The 22,413-nt window shown below is 36.6% G+C and overlaps 1 protein-coding gene across 6 annotated transcripts in view; it reads left to right on the forward strand.

Moving 5' to 3' along the window:
• FUT8 (fucosyltransferase 8) overlaps window positions 1-22,413 on the forward strand; it is a 273,019-nt gene that overhangs the window by 161,356 nt on the left and 89,250 nt on the right. For all 6 annotated transcript variants that reach the window (XM_046647852.1, XM_046647853.1, XM_046647855.1 and 3 more), the window contains 2 exons: window positions 21,324-21,439; window positions 21,556-21,718. In XM_046647852.1, the coding sequence (XP_046503808.1) occupies window positions 21,324-21,439; window positions 21,556-21,718 (279 nt within the window). The remainder of the gene's footprint in view (window positions 1-21,323; window positions 21,440-21,555; window positions 21,719-22,413) is intronic.

Here is a 22,413-nt window from a genome sequence, read left to right on the forward strand (position 1 = left end):
TGTCTCTAGTCATTCTTTAATGCATCATTCGACAGGCATTTCTTGAGCACATACTGTATGCCAGCACTTGGGCTGGGCCGTGCCATGTTCATGGACTTGAGTAAGATGTGATAGCTGCTCTCCAGGTGGAGAATTATTATTTGTGGATCTATCAGGAGTTTTGCTCTTCCTCCCTCCCTTCCTTCCTTCCTTTTTTTTCTTAAAGCAACAGATAAAATTTGCAATTATATTACCTTTCACATCATGCTGCAGCATATCTTCACTGAGTCTTCCAGAAATTCCTTAGGAATGATAAGATGGTTATTGTTTATAAAGTGCTTTTTATTTTTCAAATGAAAGTCAATCGTGTTCCACAAATTATATTTCTTTTTATTTAACTAGATGGGAATAATGAGAATTCAAAAAGCGTAAAATTTCCTTTGAGTAGTTTTAAGATACCTTTTTTGCTTTAAGAGTAAATATTCACTCTCGCTCCTGGTGGCTGGATCCAATCCACCGGCACCTCTTCCTTCCTCCTGGTGGGCAGGTTGCCCTTTTGCCCATTTTCCACGTCTTGTTGGCATTTACCAAGTATGTTCCAGTACTGAGACTTGATGTCCACCCTACTACTCAGAAGATCATTTGGCTCACCTCGTGGCGCTCAGCTGAGTTGCAAATAGGTCAGGCATTATGAACCACTAGTATATGGTATAATTCATTTAGAACCATTATATTAACTTGTCCCTATTCAGCATTTTTTTATGTTAGATTCAGAATCAGTGATTTAAAATCTGGCTGATCATGAGAATTATCTGAGTTTTTTGGGTTTTTTCCTAATTAGATTTCTGGACCATTTTAAAGGATTAATATTGTTTGTAAAGGAGAAAAACCTGATCATCCTCCTCTCCCCTATTCATTATTTTCCTGTAAGATTCTGTCAACTGTTATTTCAAGGCAGTATCCTTGATTCACTTAGGAATCTGATTCTCTACGTTGGTTAGAGAGGAAAGCTCCTGAAATCTCAGCTCTTTTATTTCTTGAATATTATTTCTCTCCACTTCTCTTATTTTTGATAATTTTACTCTGTACTTGTTATGGAAGTAGGGGAGCAGAGAGAGACTCTTGCCCGGATTCTTCCTATCCAGTATGCCGTCAGACTCCTCAGCATCTCTAGCCATAATTAGTGTTCCCTTAGTTCCAGCTCTCCCTGCCATAGTAACTGATCTGTTTCCCCTCGTATCTTCTGTTCTCTATTCTATATCTGAAGTGAATACTCTTGATAATATTATCTTGCCATAACTTGTTTAGAAACCTTCAACGGCTCCCCAGTGCTTATAGTAATAAACATCTAACATTTTTTTGCGTGGTGTAAGAAGTCTTTATGATCTGGCTCTTACCTACCTCTTTGCTTTCATTTATCACCACTTCTGTTCTAAAATCAGTGGTACTGAACTGCTCTGCCATCCCATTTCCCACCACCAACCTTTGCACATGCTCTTCTTTCTGCCTAGAACGCTTTCCACCCACTTTGGCCTAGTTCTAGTTTATCCTTTAAAATAGAGTTGATGCATTATCCTCTCTGTGAAGCCACCTTTGTCTCTCCTCAGTCCATCTAGTCACTCCACAATGTTTATCACTTTCTCCTGTCTGCTATCTAGACCTAAATTTGCTATTGTAATCGTTTGCTTACTTCCCTGCCCTTCCCTACTAGAGTGTGAGCTTCTGAAGGGTAGAGTAAAGGTAGGATCCCCCAGTAGTTGGTATCCCCCAGTAGTTGTCCCAGCATCAGGTACGATTAAACCCACAGTAAATATTTATTGAATAAAATTGAATTGGTATAAAATTGAATTGGACTGAAGACCAAACACATAAAGAGATTAAACTAACTCTGAAGCCATTCTGAGGCTATACTGAGATTGTCAGTTGAGATCCCCTGTAGATCATATCAGAAAGCAGAGTGTTTGGCTTAAATGAGCAATGTGTTTAATCTAGGATTCCCGAATTCTGACATTCAGAAATGTGATATTAATGACCCCTTTTAGGAAGGACACATTCCTATAAATGGTAGCATTGATTAAATTAGTACTGCACAGGATTGTGAGAGCATAGTCTCCAAAGAGCAAGTTCTGTGCATGGTATTTCGGCAGTTTCTTTTCCATTTTCTTCACATCACAGATCCAGCTTAGGTTCTTTCAACTAGTCTTCAGGCAATCGGTCAGTTCTTCCACGTTTCCGTGATGTTTATGATCCCAAACATAATTCCCTGAGATCTCCAGTCTACTCCTGTATTGCCTGTTGATCTTTACCTACATTTTTCTTGAGCCATTTACTTGAGTCACTGTAAGACACGGTCACTTGCACTCCACTCCTTATGTGAGTCTTTGTGTGTCAATGCTGTACACCTTTTACTTACTTTTTTTAAGTGAAAAAGTAGGGTAAGGAAAATATCTACTTTCTTTCTTTCTTTTTTTTTTGTCTGAATAAGATTAGCCCTAAGCTAACATCTGTTTCCAATCTTCCTCTTCCTTTATTTATTTATTTTTTTGCCTGAGGAAGATTAACCCTGACTTAAGATCTGTGCCAGTCTTCCTCCACTTTATATGTGGGTCACCACCACGGCATGGGTGATGAGTGGTGTAGGCCCATGCCCAGGATCCAAACCCACGAACCTGGCCTGCCCAAGCAGAACATACCACTTAACCACTACACCACGGGGGCAGCCCCAATATCCATTATTTTTAATAAAGAATAATATAACTTAACTAAAATGAATCTTGAAGTTAAATGGAGAATCTACTACATTTATTTTGAGACAGGTATAACTGTTCCTTTACCAAACAAACCATGTTTTCTTTTGTTCTTGAAATGTACAGATTTTTATCATGAACACTATAGATTCTATATTTCACAGAGTAAGGATATAGACTAAAGTTATCTGCCTAATACCCATGTAAGAGAATATTATATTAATACAGAAATTAAAGTAGTTGTGAGATGATGTGCTTTCCTAATGAATTTCACAGTGCCTGTTTGACTTTTAAGAAATCTCTTTTAAAAGTAATTAGAAATTAAAGTGAAAAACCACTTTCAAGTGTGAATTCTTAAAATATAAATTAGAATACTTAGTCTTTGTTAATGGGATTTATCTAGCACATTATATTTACTGTGTTTATTAATTAATAACCTTTAAATCTCCTGTAATTGTCTATCATGAGTGGATTTAATAACTAGAATTTCATCAGCCAGATTTCAAAAGTATTTAGATAGACTTTTCTTCAACCCCGTTGTCTCTACTTGACAATTTTAATATGGACTAAAATATTAGAATTTCTTTTATGGGGTGAAATGATAAAGAAAATCTTTTGGTTTCCAGTGTTCACTTTCATCTTCCTTTAAAAGTAAAGCATCATGTTTCCTTGTTTCCATGATATACCTCCGTCTGGTTTGAAACTTCCAGTTTAAAATCAGTTACCTGATTTTGAGAAGAAAGGCCACTTTGAGTTAAATAGAATTGACATATATTCTTTATCAAAGAACTTGGTAAAAGTGCTATATTTATCTTGACTGTGGCATTTTCTTCCATCAGTCCTAGTGTATAACATTACTGCTGTGGCTGATAATTACTCTGACTGTTGAAGTTTCTTAAATAATATCATCTAGGCTAGAAAATATGAATTTATCTAATAACAGTGCAAATGAGATTTGTAAAATAACCTGACGAACTTGTGATCTGGACTGTAAAACCTTTATCAGTAGAATTGAAATTAATGTTTATCCCCTTTAGAATCTGGATTTTTTTTGCCCCCATTGGAATGCTTATTTTTTTAACTGGGTTAAATAAATATACATAGAGACGATCACATACGCATACTTGAAGTTATGCAAAATGGAAAGTTATAATTTTGATGTGTTACGATTTTAACTGTAGATCTACTAATAATAAAAACCACATTTTTTACTTGGATGTAAGTATGCATAGTTTGAAGATTAAATGTGCTTATTAATAATTAAATAATTACTTTAACAGCAGCAATGTTTAATTAGAATTCTTGGTATTGTCATATAATTTATTTAGTGTTCTTTCCAAAGCTGTTATTCATTTACAGGAGTTATCAAGGCTATTGTTCTGGAGAAGGATGGTCTTCCTTTCTTATATGATAAGCTATCTTAATGTTACTGAAATTTTTAAAAGCTATCTTTCTTTCATTTTCCTTCAGATTTTCCTAGACTATGGTGTCGGTATGCAGAATAGCTGGGGAAGTTACTAAATCTTATTTATTCTTTTGATAGTTTTCAGCTAACACCTCCAAGATAGCATAATAAGGAACAAGATAAAGAAACTACACAATTCTCTGATGATGTATGAGATTCTTGGAAAAAAACATGTAGCTTAAAATTTGTGATTATTTTCTCTCATAGAACTTACTTTATTCTAGTATATTGAGTTTTCTAAGCTTGGCCCTGTGTAAACACTTACTTTAATATGTAGAATTTTATTAAATTTTTTCTAGATCAGTCTTCCTAGTTAGCTCTGCAGCATAATTCATAAGAAGAAGCTGTCATCATATTCTTTATAATCTTTATAAGCTTTAGGAATGTACCGTAAAGATATTCCACAGTATTCTGTGCTGTTCTACAAGAGAATACAATGAAAGTGTTAATAGGTAACATTTCTTGAGCTCCTACTACTTTGGAGCATTTAGTCCTCAAAATGAGTCCTTGTGTTACTATTATTATTTTTATAGTACAGATAAAGAAACGGGCTTAAAAGGTTAAAAAACTTGTTTAGAGTCACACAGTAGGACCCTGATCAAGGTCTGTCTTCCTCTAAAACTTGTGGTTTTAACCTCTGTCCTGCTGCTCTGGATAATCCACCCAAACAGCAGTTAAAAAGGCACTGAATCGAATGATCTTTATAGTGATGGTGATGGATTCCTTTGATTTATCCATGCTTAATGGAATGATGTATATCCAGAGTGGCTTGGTTTGGGATAAAGGGCATGATAGTGTAACAAAAGTTTTCTTTGGAGACCTAGAGACTCTTTACACCTATCTTAAAACAACTGGGGATAATTGGCTCCAGTGTCACTGACCAATATGCATAACTCCATGAGGGTGGCACTGTGTCAGATGTTTACAACTCATGCCATCTCCCAGCGAATTTGTTCTTAATGTGTTTTGATTTATTCTGCTAACTAACAGAAAAGAAGAAGAACAAAAGTCTGGATTCCAGTTCTGGCCACACCACTTATTAGCTTTGGAACCTCGAACAAAGTTGCTTAACTTCTCTGAATTTCCATCTTCTTGTCTATAAAGATACCTCTTTTTCATGGTTATTGTGAATTGTTGTAAATAAAATAATCATCTTGAATGCTAAACGTAATGCCTTGAAGATAATGGCAGTACTGTATATGATAATAGCTGTTATTACTATATTATTTTCATTTTCATTACTGACTAGAACAAACAAGAGTAGGGAATAAGTTTTTTAAAAGGCTTGCTTTGCAAACTTGAGCCCTTTGAAAACCAGCAGTTTGGTGATAAGCATTCAAATGGACTAATGGGCCCTACCCGTATATTAAAAACATTATAGTCATAGCAATCTGTCAGTTGGTTTAATTTAAAAGAGTTCTATTATGAATATAAGTGTACACATTTCTACTTTTAGATGTGTTTGTTTATATATATATATGTATATATACGTATGTATTTCTATACGTTGGGTTTTTCTGGAGAAAAGACTGTATGCGTCTATTTAAATCTAGACTGTTTTTGTTTGGTAGAGGTCTCATCCTCATTTCTCTAATTCAACTTATTTAGTTTATTTTCATCATTGAATTATAGAAGGGACATAATGCTATGCTTCCTTAATAGTACGCTTATCTATTCCAAAGACTGAAATATTATTTGAAGATATATGTTATCCAGAAGTTAAGTAAAAATTTACAAATATTTTAATGGTTTTTAAAACTACTTTTTGTAAGCCTCTGAACATAAAACTTAATTTTTGCCTGAGCTCAGTTTCTCACCTTATAAATGAGAAAGAAGCAAAAAGAGAATCAGTCATCAGCACTAGTAAGCAGGAAAAAAATATGTTTTCAGAATATGGTGTCCACTCTAGTATCAGGTGTGTAAATAAGATAATCATTTTTCTGAAAAGAAATTGGAGGAGGAAAAGAGAAAAGAAAACAACTTATACTCATTGAGAATTAGTTGTGTTTCCTCCTCCTTTCCATGCATACTTTTAACATGGGTTCAATTCTACTTTCTCTTAAAGCATTTCTTAAAATTGAAGGACAGGGGCCGGCCCCGTGGCCAAGTGGGTAAGTTCTCGTACTGTGCTTCCACAGCCCAGGGTTTCACTGGTTCAGATCCCGGGCACAGACCCAGCACCACTCATCAAGCTGTGCTGAGGTGGCGTCCCACAGGCCGCAGCTAGAAAGACCCGCAACTAAAATATACAACTATGTACCAGGGGGATTGGGGAGAAGAAGGAAAAAAAAATTGAAGGATAAAACTCCTCTTTGGGAAAATTATTTTTCAAAAAATAGTTATTTATTTTAATATATTCTTAGTTTGGTATGAGTAGTTCCTGAAATGTTCTAAATTATTACTCATGCTAGAGAATGGCTGGGACAGGGGTGTAAGCAAGCTGCTTGAGTTTGGGTCTATATCTTATAAAGATCTTACCACCGTGTTGCAGGAAGCCTATGCTTGGAAGAATTTGAGGATACACTCCTCGGCCAGACATCCAGAGATACTCTGCTTTGCAAGGTTTCTGAGTCTCTTTTCAACATTCTGTCCTAAGGGTTCTGCTTCACTTAGTAAATTAGTAATTGTAATGTTATTGTTTTATCCTACCTTTGAACCTTGCATCAAAAAGATTAGCAGTAGTGTGAATTGGCAGACAACCAAGGTCTCTCCATTTCTTCATAAAGCCATTCACTACTTTCTTAATCAGTAAGAAGAGACTTACAATAATAGCTTATTTTATCAGTTTTACTTGGTACATAAGCTCTGACAAAAATTCAGTAATCTGCTGTAAATTCAATGCCCAGAAGATATTCTCACGAAAGTTTCTTGCTCTTTTGAGTACAGGAAGAAAATTAGCTCTTACTATTGAGAAATCTTGTTGGAATGTAGAAATTTCTCCAAAAACCAATAGATGTTCAAAGTAGAATAACTTGATAAAAAGGTCAGTATTGGACACTTATTTTAACCAAGAAAACCTAGAATAATATGTCTAAATTTCCCACAACAACCTGTATCTTGGGTATTTTCTTCCTTTAAAGGTCTTCATTTCTTAATGCAAAGCATGCGATTGTAAAAGTGTGTCAATTGGATTTTTGAAAAAGTAATTGGATTTTCCATTTACTCATATTTCAGTTTTACAATTTATTTTCCTTTCTCACTGAGCTTTAGGTGGCTACATAACAGAGCTTTGTCATTTTCCCCTGCCTTTACCACCTCATTCTTCTTTTTCCACTGGCTCTGATAAACAGCCAATGATTTGTTTGTTAGCTCATTTATTCACAAAATATTTATGAAGTAACTACTATGTGTCAGAATATGTCAGGTACTGGATATGTAGTGCCCTCACAGATTTGAATGTATTAGAGAAGAGAGACAAACAAGCACTTAGATCAAATAAGTGGTTATAGAAAAAACCTAAATCACTGTCAGTAGGGGGATGGGCTAAATAGATTATGATGTCTCCATGAAATGAATATTTTGTGGCTGTTTATATATATATGTGTACATATATATATATATATATATAAAACATGATTTAAAAAATGCATAAGACCCTGTCAACAGTGATTGTCTCAATTGAGGGTCCATGGGGACTGGACTTGTTATTCATTGTATGTAATCTTCTACTTTAAAAAAGAAATAAACCTCTATTCATGTATTATATTTTCTTTTATTCTTTTTGAGGAAGATCAGCTCTGAGCTAACATCTGCCACCAATCCTCCTCTTTTTGCTGAGGAAGACTGGCCCTGAGCTAACATCCGTGCCCATCTTCCTCTGCTTTATATGTGGGACGCTTACCACAGCATGTCTTGCCAAGTGGTGCCATGTCTGCACCCAGGATCCAAACCGGGGAACCCCGGGCCGCCAAAGTGGAACATGCGCACTTAACTGCTGTGCCACTGGGCCAGCCCCTGTATTATATTCTCAATGAAACTCTAAGTAAAAAAGATTTAAAGAAAACTAGCAGTACATTGAACAAGAAAATAAATAAGCAATTACACTTTTGTCAAAAAAAATCTGGAAGTAAAACCTTGAATTATTAAAACAATCACTTATTACTCTGGTTTGTAGATTTTGCCCAAAATAATGTCTTTTAACAGGGGTGCTGTTGTCACATTTGGAGTGAGCAGGGACAACTATTAGTCTGTGTTCTGTTTTTGGCTACTGGATGATGAAAGAATGGTCTAGTTTACACTTTTCTCTTTCACTTGTCAAAATAAGCATGGTCACAGATTTCCCTGGAGAATTGAACCTGAGACCTGTTTGATGTTGATATCACAGTATCTTAGAGCTGAATTTGGGTACAGATTATCTCGTGATTATTCTGTTAAAACTGATGTTGTTGCTTCACCCTTCTACACTTTTTTGGGTTCCATTTCAAATTTTTGGACCTTAGGTAAAATGGATAAGTATAGCCACAAGAAGCGGTTCATTTGAATAAAATGATATTTTTTCTCAATAGGTAGAAGGCCTGGCTCTTCCATCTATTTAATTTGACAGACTCTTGGCAAAGCTTGGCATTTGAATAAATGTAATTATTTTTGTGCTTTTGCTGGGAATATTTTAGTCCCATGAGTGGCCACTTAGAATTCTAACTGAAAAAAAATGAGCGTCTGTGAATTACTGAGTGTAATTTCAAATTTCAGCCAGTTTAGTTCATATTTATAAATGGTCCAAATTCATGTTAGTCTTAGTAATTTATTGAAAGGATGCCACTCTTATAGATTCTCTTTATAGATTGTTTTCTTTTCTTTTTTTTTTTTTAAATTCTTTTTATTGGGTGAAATGATCTGATCTTAGCAGCTCTAGTCCTATACAGCAATGACTAAAAGTTTAGGTAGATGATGAACAACTGTGTTGATTAATCTGTTCTAAATAAAAGAAATTCCATTTGATATTTTTATAGTGGTATTCTAATCCGTGGTATTATATGATGCTGGAAGTTGGGAGTTAAATAGCATTAATGATGAGTGTCTACCTAGTTTTCATCTAGTTTTTTAAGGGTTATCTCTGCAATTAATTAAAGAATATTTTGAACATATATGTGAAGCTTAGAAAATAATATAATCCCATGTCCCTATCACTTAAATTGAACAAATGTTGATGTTTTGCCATATTTGCTAGAAAAAAATACAAATATTACTCCCTTCATCAATCCCATTTCCTTCCTTCCTTCTCAGAGATAATTACTATTCTGAGTGTTGTATATACCTCCTGTTCACATTTTTATTCTTATGTTATGTAAGTATGCATGAAAGCATATTGTTTTATGTGTTTTTAAAATTTATATGAATGGGTCATACTGCATATGTATTGTTCTGTGACTTTTTTTCACTCAGCATTGTGATACTCATGCAAGATTATGCGTGAGTGATAGTTGTAGATATACCCATTCCTCTAGTGATGAATATCTCGTGTCTCCTCGTGCATGTCTCTTTGTGTACATGTGCTCAAGTTTCTCTGGGTTGCTTACCCAGAAGGACACATGCTGAGTCTTAATATATGTGCATCTTCAACTTTGGAGCAGTTTCACAATATTTTGTAAATGGATTGTTCTAATTTTACATCCCTACTTTCAGTGTATTTTATGGGCTGAATTGTGCCCCCTTCCCCCCAAATTCATGCCTTGAAGCCTCAACCCCCGTAGCTCAGAATGTGATTGTATTTGGAGTAGGGCTTTTATAAAGAGGTGATTAAGTTAAAATGATGCCATTAGCACGGGCCCTAATCCAATATGACTGGTGTCCTTGTGAGAAGAGGAAATTCGGACACACAAAAGAGGCATCACACAGAGGAAAGACCTGGTAAGCGCACAGGAGAAGGTGGCCATCTGCAAGCTAAAGATGGAGGCCTCTTACTACCTTGGCTAAGACTTTTAGCGCAGTGATGGATAGAAGCAGTGATGGCAGACATTCCTGCTGTTGTTCTTGACTTTAAAAAGAATACTTCTGATTATTTGATCCATAGAATATGATATTTAGTATGAATTTTTGAGAGATATTTCTTTCACGTTAAGGAGTTTCCCTTGTTAAGAATTTTATAATGAGTACATTTTAAATTTTGTTAAATGATATTTTTCCAGTTCCTATTGAGATTATTTTATTTCCTTTAGTTTGTTAATGCAATGAATTTACGTTAATGCTTTTCTCATTATAAATCAACCTGGTATTCTTAGGATAAAGTCTAGATAGTCATGATGTATTTTTAAAACACTGCTATATTTATTAATGTAATCAATATTATTTAGATCATTTAGATTTTTAGGATTTAGATACTAAATTTAGATCATTTAGGATTTTGAAGGTAAGTTTTTAATTGAATAGGCCTTTAATTTTCCTTAATCTTGACTTTTATATACTATTTATATCAATCTTATACTAATCTCAGGAATGGAATTTTAGAGCTTCCTTTCTTTTTATATTCCCTAGAAAACTTTGATTCCGTTAACTGTTTTATGAAGATTTGTGTAACTCATGTATAAAAATGCCTGGACCTAGAGTTTTTTAATTCAGTAGATTTTTGACTACTGATTCAATTTCTGTTTTTTCCTGAATCTATTTCTATTTCTATTGAATCTAGAAATTATTTATTTTTTTCCATGTTTTTAAGTTAAGTGCCTGAAAGTGTTTATAGCATTTTGTGGTGAGTTTTAAAATTCTTTATCTGTGTTTCTGATTCTGTTTTCATTTCTAGTATGTTTATTGTGCTTATATTCTTTTCCTTAACTAAGATCTTTATTGTTTCAACATTCATGGCATAATTGTTGAAAATATTTAAGAAGGACAACTTATTTTAAACGAATTATTAAACATATTAGGATGAGAAAAGTTTAGTTTCTCTGAGAGAGCTGTATAATCATTCCACTTAGGCTACAAATTCACTGTTTTTTTGGTATTCTGACTGCAAAGCAGGAATTTATTGGTTTTCATATTTTTGGATGGATCCGCTGAATTCTTTGAAGAGTGGGGCTTATGTTTAGGTGTTAGAAGGGCAATTTGATGTTTGGATAAAGATTTTTGTCAAATGTTTTATTCAGGAGAATTTAATAATTTTTGAAATCTGTATTAGGTCTCAGAACAACCTAACATATAGGCCTTTTTAAGTGGGGAATGAGGATCATCTATTTCATATTTCATCACGTCAAATACAAGCAGTGGACCAGGCCAGCCACACAGTCTATCTTTCTTGCATTTCCTTCATGACTAATGATGTTTGATGTCTTTCAATGTGCTTATTTGCTCTTTTTATTTTTTTTTATGAAATGTCTATTCAAATCTTTTTGTCCATTTTTTTGAGGGGGAGGGTTGTTTTCTGATGATAGGATCTTTTATTTATAATCTGCAGTAAATCCCATTGATTTTATTTTTCATTTCAGGCATTGTAGTTTCCATCTCTAAAAGTTCAACTTGGGTCTTTATTATATCTTTTTTGTTTTGTTTTGTTTTTTGCTGAGGAAGATTCACCCTGAACTAACGTCTGTTGCCATTCTTCCTCTTTGTTTGAGGAAGATTTGCCCTGAGCTAACATCCATGCCAATCTTCTTCTATTTTGTATGTGGGTTGCTGCCACAACATGGCCACTGATGAGTAGTGTAGGTCCACACTTGGGAGCCGAACCTGGGCTGCCAAAGTGGAGCACATTGAACTTAACCACTAGGCCATGGGGCCAGCCCTTTATTATATCTTTAATATCTTTTTTATATCTTTCTTTTCTCTATTTACTTTTGAACATATGAAATATGGTCATAACAACTGCTCCTTATTTGCTAGTTCAAACATCTGTGTCAGTTCTGAGTTGGTTTTAATCGACTGATTCTTTTTTTTCTCTTATTATGGATTATATTTTCCTGTTTCTTTGCATGTGTGGTAATTTTGTGTTGGATTCCAGACATTATGACCTTTACCTTGTTGCTTACTAGATACATTTGTATTCTTAGAAATATTCTTAAGCTTTGTTCTGGGATGCAGTTAAGTTACTTGATAATAGTTTGATCCTTTGGGGTCTTCCTTTTGAGAATTGTTAGGTAAGACCCAAGTAATGTTTAGTCTACAGCTAATTTCCCTACTTCTATGGCCAAATTCTTCTGAGCATTGTCCCCAGTGCTGCATGAATTATGAGGTTTTCCAGTCTAGCTGGTAGGATCAGGAACTGTTCCCAACCCTGTATGAATGCCAGGCACTGCTCCCACCAATCTTTTTAGAGAGTTATTTTCCCAGCCTTGAGTTGTTTCCTTACATACGTGTGATGATTCTCAAGTGGTACCTCTCTGTATCTCTGGAGTTCTCTCTCTGTTCAGCTCTCTCCTCTACGGTACTCTGTCATCCAAACTCTAGCTATCTTTATCCTTTTAGATGCTTGGCTCCATCTCTTCAACTCAAAAAATTTACTAGGCTCCACCTAAATTCTTCTTCTCTGTAGTCTGGAAATTCTCTCAAGGCAATAAACTGGGACAGTAGTAGGGCTCTCATCATTTGTATTCCTTTTCTGGGAATCACTGCCCTTTGTTGCCTGATTGCAATATTTTTTTCAGCTTTGTTGAGATATAATTGACATGTAATATTGTGTAAGTTTAAGGTGTACAACGTGATGACTTGATACATCTGTATATTACAAAATAATTACCACAATAAACTTAGTTAACACAACCTTTTCTTCACATTATTACTTTTTTTTTTTGTCGTAAGAACATTTAAGATCTACTCTCTTTGCAACTTTCAAGTATACGATACAGTATTGTTAAGTATAGTCACTATGCTGTACATTAGATTCTCCAGAACTTATTCATTTTATAACTAGAAATGTTGTACCCTTTGACCAACATCTCCCGATTTCTCCCACCCGCCAGCCTCTGGCAGCTACCAATCTACTCTCTGTTTCTATAAGTTTGGCTTTTTTAGATTCCACATGTAAGTGAGATTTACACTATTTGTCTGTCTTTGTCTGACTTATTTCACTTAGAATAATGCCCTCAAAGTTCATCTATATTCTTGCACATGGCAGGATTTCCTTCTTTGTTGTGGCTGAATAATATTCTATTGTATATGTGCTGTTTAATTTGGTTTGCTAGGATTTTGTTGAGAATTTTTTCATCTGTATTCATCAGGGATATTGGTTTGTAGTTCTCTTTTCTTGTAGTGTCCTTATCTGGCTTTGGTGGCAGCGTAATTCTGGCCTTGTAAAATGAGTTTGGGAGTGTTCACTTGTCTTCAATTTTTTGGTAGAGTTTGAGAAGGATTGGCCTTAATTTTTCTTTAACTGTTTTGTAAAATTCACCTGTGAAACCATCTGGTCCTGGACTTTTCTTTGGTGAGAGGTTTTTGATTCTGACTCAATCTTCTTACTCATTATTAGTCTGTTCAAATTTTCTATTTCTTTGTGATTCAGTCTTTGTAAGTTGTATGTTTCTAGGAATTTATCCATTTCTTCTGGGTTGTCCAATATGTTGGCATATAATTCATAGTAGTCTTTTATGATCCTTTGACTTCTATGGTTGTAATGTCTCCTCTTTCACATATAATTTTATTTTTTTGAGTCCTCTTTTTTTCTTGGTAAGTCTAGCTAAAGGTTTGTTAATGTTATCTTTTCAAAAAAACAACTCTTAGTTTCATTGAGCTTTTCTGTTGTTTTCTTCTCTATTTCATTCATATCTGCTCTGATCTTTGTTATTTCCTTCCTTCTGCCAACTTGGCTTAGTTTGCTCTGTTTCTATTTCCTTGATATGTAAATTTAGGTTATTTGAGACCTCTCTTTTTTCTGAAGGTATTTATCCTTATCAGCTTCCCTCTTAGATTTGCTTTTCTGCATCCCCTATATTTTGGTATGTTATTTTTCCATTTTCATTTGTTTCAAGATATTTTTTGATTTCCCTTGTTTCTTTGACTTATTTTTTGTTCAGGAACGTGTTGTTTAATCTCCACATATTTTTGAATTTTTCAGTTTTTTTTTCCTGTTACTGATTTCTAGTTTCATACCATTTGGTCAAAAGAGATACTTGATATGATTTCAGTCTTCTAAATTTGCTAAGACATTTTTTTTGTGACCTAACACATGTTCTGTCCTGGAGAATTTTCCATATGTGCTTGAGAAGAATGTATATTTTGCTGCTGTTGGGTGGAGTGTTCTGTATAAGACTATAAGGTCCATTTAGTCTAAAGTATGGTTCAAGTCCATTTTTTCTTTATTGATTTTATTTTTGGATGATCAATCCATTGTTGAAAGTAGTGGGGTCCTGCAGTAGTAGTGAAGTCCCCTCCTATTATTAATGTTGTTGTCTCTCTCTCCCTTCAGATCTAGTCGTATTTGCTTGATATATTTGGGTACTCTGATGAGGGGTGCATATATTTTTACAATTGTTATATGCTCTTGAAGGATTGACCCCTTTATTATTCTATAATGAAGTTCTTTGTCGTTTGTTAGAGTTTTTGTTACTTAAAGTCTATTTTGTCTGATGTAAGTATAGCTACCCATCTCTTTTGGTTCCCATTTTCATGGACTGTCTTTTTCTATTTCTTCACTGTGAACCTGAGTGCTTAAAGATCAAATAAGTCTCTTGTAAGCAGCAAATAGTTGGATCTTAAATTTTTTAGCCATTCAGCCACTCTATGCCTTTTGATTGGAGGATTTAATCCTTTTACAGTTAAAATAATTAGTGATAGGTAAAGAGTAATGCCATCATATTAATTGTTTTCTGGCTGTTTTGTAGTTTCTTTTTTTTCTTTCCTCTCTTGCTTCCTTCCTTTGTGATTGATGATTTTCCTTGATGATCTTTTTTGAGTCTCTTCTCTTTACTTTTGTTTATCTACTATTAATTTTTGTTTTGTGGTTACCATGTGGGTTACATAAAACATCTTAAAGATATAACAGTCTATTTTAAGCTGATCACAGCTTAACTTTGATCACATAAAAAAACTACGCTTTTACTCTCTTCTCCCCCATTTTATGTTTTTGCTGTCACAATTTATATCTTTCTATGTTGTTGTAGGCATTAACAAATAATTATAGCTACTTTTTATACTTCTGCTTTTTAACCTTTATACCAAAATGAAATGTTTAAAACACAACCATATTGCAATATTGGAGTATTCTGAATTTAACTATACACTTTCCCGCTGTGTTTTATATTTTCATTTTATTGTTTAATTATTTTCATTTTAGCTTGAAGGACTCCTTTCAGCATTTCTTATAAGACTGGTCTAGTGGTGATGAACTCCCTCAGCTTTTGTTGCTCTGGGAAAGTCTTTATCACTCCATCATTTTTGAAGGACAGTTCTGCCAGATAATGTATTCTTGGTTGGTAGTATTTTTCTTTCAGCACTTTAAATATATCATCCCACTGCCTGCTTACCTGCAAGGTTTCTGCTGAGAAAGCTGCTGATAGCCTTATAGGGGTTCCCTTGTGTGTGAGGAATTTTTTCTCTTGCTATTTTAAAAATTCTCTCTCCGCCTTTGATTTGATTTGATTTATTTCTTTTTAAAGATTGGCATCCAAGCTAACATCTGTTGCCAATCTTCTTCTCTCCAGAGCCCCTCAGTACATAGTTATATATTCTAGTTGTGAGTCCCTCTGGCTGTGCTGTGTGGGACACCGCCTCAGCATGGCCCGATGAGCAGTGCCATATCCGCACCCACAATCCGAATGGCGAAACCCTGGGCCGCCACAGCAGAGCGTGCCAACTTAACCACTCAGCCATGGGGCCGGCCCCTCTGCATTGGAGTTTAGAAAGTTTTATTTACAGGATTGGAGAAAATCTTTTTGGGCTGAACTTGAATGTCCAAATCTCTCCCTAGATTTGGGAAGTTATTTTTTTAAATGAGCATTCTGCTCCTTTCTTCTTCTCTTTTCTTTCTGGGACTTCAATAATCATAGATTGTTTGCCTTATGGAATCCCATAATTTATGTAGTCTTTCTTCATTCTTTTTTCTTTTTGTTCCTCTAACTGGTTAATTTCTAATGACGTGTCTTCAATTTCACTAATTCTTACACTTGGTCAAGTCTGTTGACCTCTCTGTTGAGTTCTTAAGTTCAATCATTGTATTTTTCAGCTGTGGGATTCCTGGTGGTTTTTTTTAATGATTTTTATTTCTTTGTTGGACTTCCCATTTTGTTCATGCATTGTTTTTCTAATGTCGCTTAGTTGTCTATTCGTGTTTTCTTGTAGTTCACTGAATTTCTTTAAAAGGATTATTCTGAATTCTTTGTTAGACAGTTAGTAAATCTCCATTTCTTTAGGAATTGTTATTGGAGCTTTATTACTTTTCTTTGGTGGTGTCATGTTTACCTGCTTCTTCAGGATCTTTCTATCATTATTTTGGTATCTACTCACTTGAGGAAGTGGTCTCTTTTCCAGCCTTTAAGATTTGCTTTGGCAGGGAAAGACCTTCACTAGTCAGCTCAGCTTGAAGTTCAGGAGAGGCAGCTGATAGCAGTCTTGGGCAAGCACTGCTTCATCTCAGGGTCTCTAGTTGGATGAGGCCGTTGCCTGTGCTCTGAGGCGGGTTGGCGGGGAGCTGTCATTCCACAGTCAGGTGGGCCTGACGGCTGGACTTCTCATTCAAGCAGAACCGCTAGCTGGGATCTGTGTTCAGGCAGGGCTACTTGCTGGCCTTTGCAATCACCTCTGGTCAAGCAGGCTTGCAGGCTGTGTTCCCTGGCAGGGTGGTACTGCTGGTTGCACTCTATGATTGGGCAGGCCTACGTGCTGGGTTCTGTAATTGCCTCTGGTACAGTGGGGCCCCAAGCTGTGTCCCTCAGCTTGATGGTGTTGCTGGCTGGACTGTACATTCAGTTGAGGCCACAGGCAGGGCTTTGCAATCAGATGGGACCTCAGGCTGTACTCCTTGATCAGCTGGGACTGCAGGCATGCCCCAGAGTTGGGCAGGGCTGCAGATTGGGCCCTGCAGTTGAGCAGGCTGCTGGCTGTGCTCCACTGTTTGACACTGTCTCTTGCCAGGCTTTCTGGTCAGGTGGGGCTGCCAGCTGTATCCCACAGTTAAGTGGGGCTGGAGGCTGTGCTCCTTGGTCAGGCGGGGTTGCTTTCTGGGCTTGCTGGACTGGTGGAGCCACAGGCTATGCTTTGTGATTAGATGGAGCAGCTGGCTGGGCTCTCTGCCTGAGTGGGTCTACAGGCTATGCTCAGCAATTGGATGTGGCTGTAGGCTGTGCTGTGCTTCTGGACGGGCTGTAGTCTGGGCTCCACTGCTGGGCAGTACCATCGGCCAGGCTTCAGGGCAGCTCAGGGTCACTGTTTGGGCTCCTTGCTCAGGCAGAGCCAGTGGCCATGTTCCACAGTTGGGTGAGGCTGCTGACTTGGCTCTCTGCCTAAGTGGGGCTGTAGGATGGATGCCACAGCTGGCCAGGGTCTCTGGCTGGGCAGTCTGGTGAGGCAGGGCCAGAGGCTGTGCTCAACGGTATGATGGCACTTAGCTCCCTGATTGGATAGGGCTGTAGAATGGTCTCTGTGGCTGCCTGGGGTCCCTGGCAAGGCTTCCTGGTCAAGTGGGGCTGGAGGCTAGCAGTTGGGTTGGGCTACTGACTTGCTTTCCTACCCAGGACAGCTGTAGGATATGTTGCGTGGCTACGCACAGCTGCCTGGCATCTTTGACCAGGCTTCCCTGTTGGGTGATGCTGGAGGCTATGCTCAGCAGTTGAGTGTGGCCAGTGATTTGCTTCCCTGCTTGAGTGGACCATAGGATGTGCTGCATGGCTGCCCAGCGTCTCAGGCCAGGTTTCCTGCTCAAGTGGGGCAGCTGACTTGTTTCTCTGTCTAGGCAGGGGACTAGAATAGGCTCCTCCAACAAGAGGGCACTCAGGCTGGGGACCCAAACCAGACAGAACTGCCAACCACTGCCAGGTTGGGACAACTGGTTCAGCTTTGCAAATGATCAGATCGCTGGTTGGGATCTCTGCTCAGGCCGCACTACTGATGGGAAGGCAGTCTGCTAAGATCCAAGCACTGGTTGCTGTGATCCCCTCTCTCCTTCCCTATCTCTGGCTGATGTCCCCAGTAATCCCCATGAGTCAGTACTTAAGTGGGCCTCCCAAGAAGCATCCAGAATGCCAGGGAAGCTTGATGTCCACCTTTGCAGTCTCCCTTTCCCACTAGAAAAACTGTAGGCCCAGGGAGACCTCCTCGACAGCACTGCACTGACCTGGGGGAAGAGCAGCGCCATCATAGTGAAACTACTCCTCTTATCTTCTCATGCGGTTTTCCGCTGGTTTTATGGTCCAAGCGGATGCTTCAGCCTAACCCCCGTGTTCTGGGATCTTCAAAAAGGTATCTTGTCTATGGATAGTCACTTGTTGCCCCTTCCCTAAGGGGGACCGAAGTTGGAAACCCCTATTTTGCCATTTTTCTGATGTCAGTCTCCTGATTCCGGTTTTATTAAACTATTGTTTCATACATTTTGTCTGGATTTCCATTGTTTCAGGCATAATGGTATATCTGATCTCTGTTACTTCCTCTTGGCAAGAAGACATCCTATATATCTTTTGCATAGAGTATGATTTAAAAAAACATTCAATTCCCCAAATATTCAGATAAAGAGACTATTCTTGCAGGTTGACTCTTTTCTGGGTGGGGTTTAGAAAGAATAATCCTTATTGTGCACCTTTTTATACATTGGCTTCTCTATTACTTGTCTTTATCTACAGTTTATCCACGGTTGGATTATTCTATATAGTAATGTTATATGTCACTAATTCATTTATGTTTCATTAGAATTAGATTGGATTTAGTACTTAATGGAAATCTGCTGAAAAGACATTATGCTATTTTGTCATGCCTGTTTTCTCCTAATGTTATTCCATCAGTGTATGAAGAAATGAGATAAAAAGGAGAGCTTAGACATATCTTCCTATTGTCTGAAATTTTGTATCACTAAAGTGTGTTCTGGAAAAGGATGTCCTTGTCTTGTGGCATAGTGCTGCCAAAATAAATTCCAAGAGGTAGTACTTTTATTTTGTTTTCTAGTTATTTCCTAGAAACCAGCCGGCTAATTCAGAAAGAGATTAAGAGCCAGGTTTTAGACACTATGTACCAGGAAATGCCTCATTTATGAATGTATATACATTTGTGCTCATAAATTGGGTAATTGTGCACCTAACAACTGTATTCATTTTATCATTATTCACTTTGTGTGTATACAAATGAAGGCTTTTTAATTCAAAATCTGTAGCCTGGGACACTCATGATTGGAGAATGATTATTTTTCATGCTCCTGTTCAATGTTAATGCGTACAATTTCACGGGAAATTATAGAATACCTTATTTACTCTGAGGTGGCTGTAACAAGAGCTTCTTTACTAAACATGTATTCTGAAGTGGTAGAGGTAATTAGTTGATTTGGCTTTATCTGTTATATAAAAAATATTAGAAAAGGTATTAAAAAGCCTGTATTAGTGTCTTCACATCAAAGGACTAAGTTGACATCTGAATTTAAGTTCTGCTGAGTATAATTTGAAAATTAAGTTCCTTTAAAATGCTTGTGATGGTAAAAATAGATATCCCATACATTTAGAGATTACAGCTCATCTCTAAAATATCTGAGCCTGGGTACAATAGTCCTGATAAAGTTTATTGCCAGACACTGTGCTAAGTACTTTTATTGACATTTTCTCGTTTAAATGGATTTTGGAAGAAAAATCAGCCGTTATTTAATCTTCACGATAATTTTGCAAAGGCATATATACACGTGTAATATACAACAGGGATATGTTCTGAGAAATGTTTCGTTAGGCGATTTCATCATTGTACAAACATCATAGAGTGTGCTTACACAAACCTAGATGGTATAGCCTACTACACACCTGGGCTATATGGTACTAATCTTATGGGACCACCGTTGTATATGTGGTCCATCATTGACAGAAATGTCCTTATTTGGTTGATGACTGTGTATATATTAGTTTCCTGTTGCTGCTGTAATGGATGTCACAAACTTCGTGGCTTAAAACAATTGAAATTTATTCTCTTACGGTTTGGGAGGGCAGAAGTGTGAAGTGAGTTTCACTGGGCCAAAGCCAAGGTGTCAGCGGGGCCACATTCTCTAGGGAATCTCTAGGGGAGAGTTTGTTTCCTTCCCTGTTCCAGGTTCTGAAGCTGCATTCCTTACATCTGTTGCTCATGACCCCTTCCTCCATCTTCTGAGGTAATAGCCGCATCACCTTCTTCTCTTGTGTAGTATGATCTCTCCCTTCCTCCCTCTTACGAGCACATCTGTGATTACAGTTATGGCCCACCTGGAAGAGCCAAGACGCTCCCCATCTCAAGATCCTTAACTTAATCACACATTGCAAGTTTCTTTTGCCGTATAATGTAGCATTTACAGGTTCCAGGATTATGATGTAGATATCTTTAATGGCCAAAAGGAGTACAGAATACTTCCAAAAATCACGTAAAAACAGAACATGTTAGAAACAAGAACAGTTTGGAAAGAAGTTGTACAGATAGGTTGATAATGTGAGCAAGAGATCTTGGAGTTCCTCTGCTATATTCCAACATTTTATAGTATTGACTGATATTTTACATGTCTGATAGAAACAAGCAAGATATTAATCTTCAGTTTTTTTCTGTATACTTCATCTTCTACTTTTGTCTTTCCCTTCCCAATAAAACCAATGCTTAGTAATCTGAGGTTATGAGTTCATGAATTGGAGCATAGATTTATATAGCCTGATGTTATGATTATTTTAGAAATAATTTGTATTTGCTATTTGAACACAGACACATGTTCAGATATGTGCTTTCTTATTCCCTTTAAGCCTTTTCATCACCCTCTCCTTCATGTTTGTTTTTCTCAACACTAATGAAGAATTGACCACTTTGCCACTGAGCTTTAGGAGACAGTTCTAAAGTTTCCTTAATTCCTAGAAGGTCATATATTTCTCAGCTAGATTATTTTTTTCTGCTTTTGTTCAGTTTCATTCCAGTGTTTTATACCTTTGGAGAGAAAATTTCATTTGGTAATTCTAATATATTGTGTGGTTCTGTTTCTTCTTGAGTTACCAATAAATGTGTTATAGCAAAGTAAGCATGTATTTTATTGCATACTTTATAAGCTAAATGTTTACTTTTTTTCCCCTGAACTACAGGATACCAGAAGGCCCTATTGATCAGGGTCCAGCTTCAGGAAGGGTTCGTGCTTTAGAAGAACAGCTTGTGAAGGCCAAAGAACAGATTGAAAATTATAAGAAACAAACTAGAAATGGTAAGTGATTATACAGTGTTTTTTCTCTTCAGTATATTGATATTAGCACAAATAGTTGAAAATTCCCTTTCATCAAAATGTTGGAAATGCCAATACTCTCTGTTCTCTGACTGCAGGTCTGGGGAAGGATCATGAAATCCTAAGGAGGAGGATTGAAAATGGAGTTAAAGAGCTCTGGTTTTTCCTACAAAGTGAATTGAAGAAATTAAAGAATTTAGAAGGAGATGAACTCCAAAGACATGCAGATGAATTTCTGTCAGATTTGGGACATCATGAAAGGTACTATTCTTCCTTTACATTTCATTTGGGGTTTGGTAAAGGTTATAATCTAAGAATGGGAAACTGAAACTTCTGTTAATTTCCCTGCTGGATGGTAAGTATCTACCATGTTTAGGAGCAGGAGAGCAGCTGAGGTCTCAAAGGACAATAATTGCCAAATGTGGCTCATCAACTAAAATACATGACGCGAAAATATTATTTAAAATGTATGTCTAGCAATCTTGGTACCCTAAGTGAACTCTGAAGATAGTGGTGTCAGCTCACAATATGTTAAAATATCTTCCTGTACATTTCCTTCATGTACAATCAATATTTGAAGTGAAGAGTACAGTTTTACATTACAGTACATTGGAACTCATACTGAAGCTGGTCGTTGTATTTCTAATTCAAATATTAAAACTTTAAAATAGCACCTTTTTAGGGTTTCTAATTAAAGGTTTAACAAGTTTTTGATTAAAAAGGAGCATCCTGTTAATTACCCTTCCATTTAGTTGCTGGAAAGAAGAACCTGGAATCTGCCTAAATTTGTTTCTCCTATCTGCACATTTCCAAAAATATGCAGTTTATCTTCCATAGTGAAGAAAACATCTTGGTGCTGATGTGTTCATGCAGAACAAAATGTATCTGAGAGTCATTATAGATACAGTGAAACTTGTCCTTAGGCCTGTTATTTTTATAAGTCTGTATTCCCAGTA

This window comes from Equus quagga, chromosome 20 (genome assembly GCF_021613505.1).
Source record: "Equus quagga isolate Etosha38 chromosome 20, UCLA_HA_Equagga_1.0, whole genome shotgun sequence".
NCBI classification, from domain to species: Eukaryota; Metazoa; Chordata; class Mammalia; order Perissodactyla; family Equidae; genus Equus; species Equus quagga.